Genomic DNA, 6,000 nt, shown 5'->3' with positions numbered 1-6,000 from the left:
TAAGCCCCTTTATGTACTAGAGACAGCTACAAGCAATGGAGGGACCACTCAAGGCACATGGTAGGTCGCAGCTAAGCTGTGTGGACTGAGAGGGTTGCCCTGATAACCCTGATACAGGGGCTAGGATATTGGTTCTGCAGCCAGTGTGCATTAGAGGCAGAAAGCCAGAGAAAGCCATCAGAAAGCCAGGAGAAGCAGTTGTGAGTGTGACCCTGAGAGGAAGTGGAAAGACAGAGTTTCTTGGGCACAGAGCTCACTGGTATAGCAGACTTGGGGATTCTGAGCAAGGAAACTTCCTGCTGTTGGTTGTTCCTACTGTGTTCAGGGAAACAGGACTTTGTGTGCATCTTGGGTAAATAAACAAGATCGCCCCAAGAACAGACCTGCCTCAGAGCATCAATTTCTCATCCTTTCATGGAAGCAACCCTGCAAGGCCCCGCTTTGTCTAACCTCTGGGGCCAAAGGAGCAACAATTAAAGATAGCCAAAGGAACTTCAACGGACCCATATTCCATCAGAATACACAGTTCCATTGAAATCAAACCATTTCACAAAATCAGGTCAATTTTACCAGCGTTGTGTTTGGGGAAAAAACAGGGGGAAATGTGTTGACATTTTCTGAATGAACCGTTTTGATTGTTTGTTTTGCAACAATTTTCATTTCAAATTTGTAAAAATGTTGTCTGATCTACAAAATGAAACAGACAGAACTGAAAACGCAACATTTCAGCTGACCCAGAGTAGATGTGTTGGGGGAATTTGCCTTCACGGAGAATTTTGAAAGCTTAAAAATCTCAGAACACTTCCCGGAACAGACCTCACAGCCTCCACGTTGCTCTCACAGTAATACTTTGATCACGTCCCCTCTTATTCGTCTCCTAAGATCGTCAGTGATCGCTCTTCCCCGACAGTTGTTCCAGGCCCCTAGCCATTCTCCTGCAGTGTATTCCTCAGGCGGGACTGGGCCCGGTTGCTGCCCATCTGCTGACCGCACACATTTGGGGAACTAAACCTGAGTTTGCCATGGAATTCCCAATGGCGTTCGCCTTCTCCTGCTGTCCGGTGTTCAGCTGCCACCCCCCTCAGCTTCCCATGGTCACTTTGCTTCCATGGCATTTCCAGGGATGGCCCCAGGGCCTTACGCCCTTAGAATGAAAACCAAAGCCCAGGGAAAATACATAAATTAGTCTTTAATATACAGCGAGGGCTCCAATGGCCCGGTGACATTACAATGGGCATCACACATGAACAGCCTGTACCACCGGTGCTCAGACAGCGAATGAAGAGCGGCCCCCACGGCAGAGCCCCCAGCGTGGGGTTTATTTACACATCAGCAATTGAAATGGTTACAGTGGACAGAAGAACAACGGCGACTGGGGATACACAGCTTCCAGTGGTCAATGGCATCCAGCTCGGAAAGGCCCTCCTCAGGCCTGGTCCAAAGCCAGCTGAAGCCAAGGGAGAGACTCTCCTTGACATTGCTGGGCAATGGACCAGGCCCTGTGTTAGTTCTCCGGTACCGGGTGAGGATGGGAACCCAGGCTGGATCTCTTGCGGGGGTAGGTTTAGAATGTGTGGCCCCCTCCCCCAGAAACAAATCCCTCGTACGGGTGAAAGGTGCCAGCCGGAGAGCCCTGGAGAATGAAACCCATTGTGCCTATAGGTGCATCTGGGATATCAGTGAGGGCCGCGTCCCTTGCACTGCCCTGCCGACGGGCCTCAGCTCTGCGCTGGGGCGGGGAATGTCGTCTCTGTGGCCCATTCAACCCTTGGCCTGTCTGTGGAGACTGGGCACGAGATGGGTCAGCAAGTGCCAGCTGCCGGAGTGGCTTTTGGCGGCCGAGCCCTGTCCACTAGACTAGTGGTTCCCAAACTTTTTACTACGATGACCCGCCAACTGTGTTTTGTCTGTTTTTCAGACCCGCCATTGTGCCTACAAAAGGTCCAGATTCATGGGAGGGGCCCAAAATCAAAGGCAGGGTCCTCCTCCACTGCCGCTGTCTCCTCCCCTCCTCCCCCACCGAGGGGGCACAGACCACCCGCAGTAACCCCTGTCCCCCAGTCTCCCAAACCAAATCCCGGCTGGTTGCGGAGGGGAAGCCCCAAGGGGGTGGTGGGCAACGGCTGCTATCCTGCAGAGCTGGGCCCAGCTCCCTGCTCCGGGCCCTGCGACCCTATCCGCCAGTTCGCAGCGCCACTCAGGTTTGACTCAGCTGCCCCGCCATCAATGCCCAGAACACGGAGCCAGTCCCAGCCTCTGCGGGGTGAGTGTGGGGCGGGGTTTCTCTCCACACACCCCCCCCCCCAAACCCTCCCTCCGTACCAATCTAGAACCTTCCTGCGACCCAGTGGCAGGTGGGGACCCACCGTCTGGGAAACACTGCACTGGACAATACCCAATGTCTAGCAGGCCATTGCGTGGCCATCAGATTTCAATAACCAGCATCGAAGCAGGCAGGGTTCAGGCCAGCACCCTGGGGGGAAGGTACCCACAGCCCGGTAGAGATCCCCCAAGCCACCTGGTCCCCACTAATCACAAAGGAACACAGTCACCATTATCACCTGCTACGAAAGCAGCTGGGCAAAGCGGGACGGACATAGTCAAAGTGCAACAAGGTGACGGCTCCTGAGTGTCGTATAGGCCCAGACTCACAGGTGCATTTGTGGGGCCAGAGACCTGTGCAGCCACAATAGGATTCTAAGTGGGGGGGGGGGGGCACATCCTGGCTGAATGTGTGGTTTACAGGGAGCCACTTCTCTGGGACAAAGGACGGAGCTTTTTAAGCACACGGCTAATTTTCCCTTATGCCTGTAGCACCATCAGCAGCCCCTTCCATTACTGCTCCGTCTAGTCCGCGACATAAGGAGATCCCGTGTTCTGAGCCCGAGCTGCACGAAGCTGGGAGCCAGGGAGAAGCACAGGGTCTGTCTGTGAATCATAGAATAGAATCATAGAATCATAGAATATCAGGGTTGGAAGGGACCCCTGAAGGTCATCTAGTCCAACCCCCTGCTCGAAGCAGGACCAATTCCCAGTTAAATCATCCCAGCCAGGGCTTTGTCAAGCCTGACCTTAAAAACTTCCAAGGAAGGAGATTCCACCACCTCCCTAGGCAACGCATTCCAGTGTTTCACCACCCTCTTAGTGAAAAAGTTTTTCCTAATATCCAATCTAAACCTCCCCCACTGCAACTTGAAGCCATTACTCCTCGTTCTGTCATCTGCTACCATTGAGAACAGTCTAGAGCCATCCTCTTTGGAACCCCCTTTCAGGTAGTTGAAAGCAGCTATCAAATCCCCCCTCATTCTTCTCTTCTGCAGGCTAAACAATCCCAGCTCCCTCAGCCTCTCCTCATAAGTCATGTGTTCTAGACCCCTAATCATTTTTGTTGCCCTTCGCTGGACTCTCTCCAATTTATCCACATCCTTCTTGTAGTGTGGGGCCCAAAACTGGACACAGTACTCCAGATGAGGCCTCACCAATGTCGAATAGAGGGGGACGATCACGTCCCTCGATCTGCTCGCTATGCCCCTACATATACATCCCAAAATGCCATTGGCCTTCTTGGCAACAAGGGCACACTGCTGACTCATATCCAGCTTCTCGTCCACTGTCACCCCTAGGTCCTTTTCCGCAGAACTGCTGCCTAGTCCAGCTGTGTCCAGCAGCCTCAATGAAGTATCCCCCTTTCTACATCAGTGAGTCCTGTCTCTTCGGTGCCAGCAGGGACATGACTGGCCCTGCATAAGTAGGAGGAGGGCAAGCCCCTTTGACACGCTTTTGTCCATCACAATGGGGAGAACCTGCTGAGGGTTACAGGCCTAGGTACAGAGGGGTTCATTCCAGACCCAGCTACATTCCTCTGGCCCTAGGGACCCTGAGAGCCTATGCCTACCGGGACTCCAGCTGGTGACTTTGTAGGTGCCAAGGGGGGATGTATTGGGGGGAGGGGGCTGGGGGAGCCGCTGCAGCGAGCTCATACCCAGGCCTTGACTTGAGTGCTCCACTCCTTGGCACAGTTGCACAGCCCCCCCTCCTCGTACCAGCGCCACTTCACCCCCTTGTAGACGGCCCGGGCGTAGGGCTGGAAGCACAGGAAGAGGCGAAGGCGCCGTGCCAGGCTGCAGTAGATGGCCATGGCCACCACGATGAGCGGGGACATGATGACGAAGCCGAGGATGATCAGGGCAGAGGAGCTGTTGTCGTCCAGGATGGTTTTGCAGTAGTCGGCGGAGGAGTGCAGCACCTGCAAGAGACGGGAGAAAGGGCAAAGCGGGTCAGAGGCCTGGGGCAGAAGCCAGGCTTCCTTAGCGCCATCGCACTCTTGTGTTCTCAGTCTCCTGGGAGGCTCCCAGTAGGTACCGGCCCTGGCCTGAAGTAGGTCTGTCTGTTCTCAGCAGGACAGCTGCTCCCGGCAGCCAGACACTTGGATCGATGGGATTTTAATAGGAATTTCAGAGGATTGTTTGTAAACACAGCTAGCGCCCTTTGTACCAGATGCACAGCCAGAAAACTCAACAGCGAGGGCCCTTGGGACAGCACGATCCATGAAAGCGCTTCAGAAACCAGCACCATGCCCCAAAGCTGAATAATACCACAACTGAAGGGGTGGAAAAGCACGGGGCTGGGAACCAGGAGATCCGGGCTCTGTGGCCTACATGTATTAGAGGCAAAATGCTCCCTGCAAAAAGCCCATCCCCACTGCAGGTGGGGTCCAACAGAATCCTGTTACTATTTGTAATGGCTCCAAGACGCCCGGCCAAGGTCAGGGTTCCACCGTGCTAAGTAGACACAGAATAAACATTCCTGCCCCAAAGACCTCCCAGGCTAGATAGCTAAAGGAAGCACAGTTAGCTCTGTTCCCAGAAGGGAGCTGAGACACAAGGTGGTGTCCACATTGTACAGTTAGCCTGGGCTGCCTGGGTGTTGCCCCTAAGCCTGCTCCTATCCACACACACAGCCCTTTCCCCTGAATGTTGGGGTGCCCAGCTAGCCTAGAGGTCACGTGCCACTTTATGGACAGAGGCTAACCCACTCCAGTGCTGATAGTCCTCCTGAGCCTTCCCACAATCCCGCCATGTGCCCGGAAGGGCAAACAGGTTCTTCAGCAATTCACGGGGAAAGAATCCTAGGGGGGCCTCAGTTTACTGCAGCACAGAGACCCATGGGATATATGTCCTAGCAACACACACGGGAGAGTGCAGTGCAAGGGAGGACACGGTAGCACAGCGTGGCTTTCCAGTGTGGCTGCTCGTCCCCAAGCAAGGCTAACCCAGGTGCTGATCACCCAGGCCAATTCTGCAGTGAAGACGCACTGCCCAGATGAAGGGACTTGCCCAAAGTCCCACAGACCAGTAACTGGACTCCTCCTGGGTCTCCATCCAGCGCCTTAGCCCCAAGACCAGCCTTCCTCTCTCTTCCAAGCCAGGCCTGGCAATTTCCAGGCTGCCTCACAGAACCTCTTTAATCAGGCGTTTAGTTAATCAACCATCATTACAAGGCCAGGGCATTGCATGCAGATAATGGAGCAGGAAATGTTAATTGTATTGACTCATCCCTAATAATATACTTTTGTATTTGCTAGTTTTTGGCTACAAAGATCCCTGATGCTACAGTGACGCGGGCTGCAAAAGCACATTGACAATGATAGAAAAATAAAGAAAATACAGCTAGATCTTAGCTTCTAATGACAGAGAAAGAGGAGGCAGGAGGGGGGAATAGATGTGCTTGTGGTTAAGGCAGCAGTCTGGGACTCCCAGCCAAGCCATCCATTCAGTTCTCAGCCCTGGCACACACTGCCTGCACACATCAGCGCTACCCTAGCTCTCAATCTTCTGCTCACATATCAGATCCCTTTCTCCTACCCAGCACCTCCTCAGACTCGGAGATCTTCAGGGCAAGGACTGTCTCTCACCACATATTTGTATAGTGCCTTGCACAATGGAACCTCCATCTCAGTTAAGGGCTCTAAGCACCATTACAACACTAATAAAAAGAACA

General features: G+C 53.6%; 1 protein-coding gene across 2 annotated transcripts in view; it reads right to left on the bottom strand.

The window, feature by feature from the left end:
- Nucleotides 1–3,976: 3,976 nt before the first annotated feature.
- The window catches only part of TMEM278 (transmembrane protein 278), a 41,457-nt gene continuing 39,433 nt past the window's right edge, over nucleotides 3,977–6,000 (bottom strand). Inside the window, exon 2 of one of the 2 annotated variants that reach the window (XM_077837142.1) lies at nucleotides 3,977–4,246. In XM_077837142.1, the coding sequence (XP_077693268.1) occupies nucleotides 3,977–4,246 (270 nt within the window). The remainder of the gene's footprint in view (nucleotides 4,247–6,000) is intronic. The other variant, XR_013348337.1, reaches the window with a different exon arrangement.

Source organism: Eretmochelys imbricata, chromosome 18, assembly GCF_965152235.1.
Source record: "Eretmochelys imbricata isolate rEreImb1 chromosome 18, rEreImb1.hap1, whole genome shotgun sequence".
In the NCBI taxonomy this organism is placed as follows: domain Eukaryota; kingdom Metazoa; phylum Chordata; order Testudines; family Cheloniidae; genus Eretmochelys; species Eretmochelys imbricata.
The sequence above is the reverse complement of the archived record's forward strand: the minus strand, read 5'-3'. Positions and strand labels throughout refer to the sequence as shown.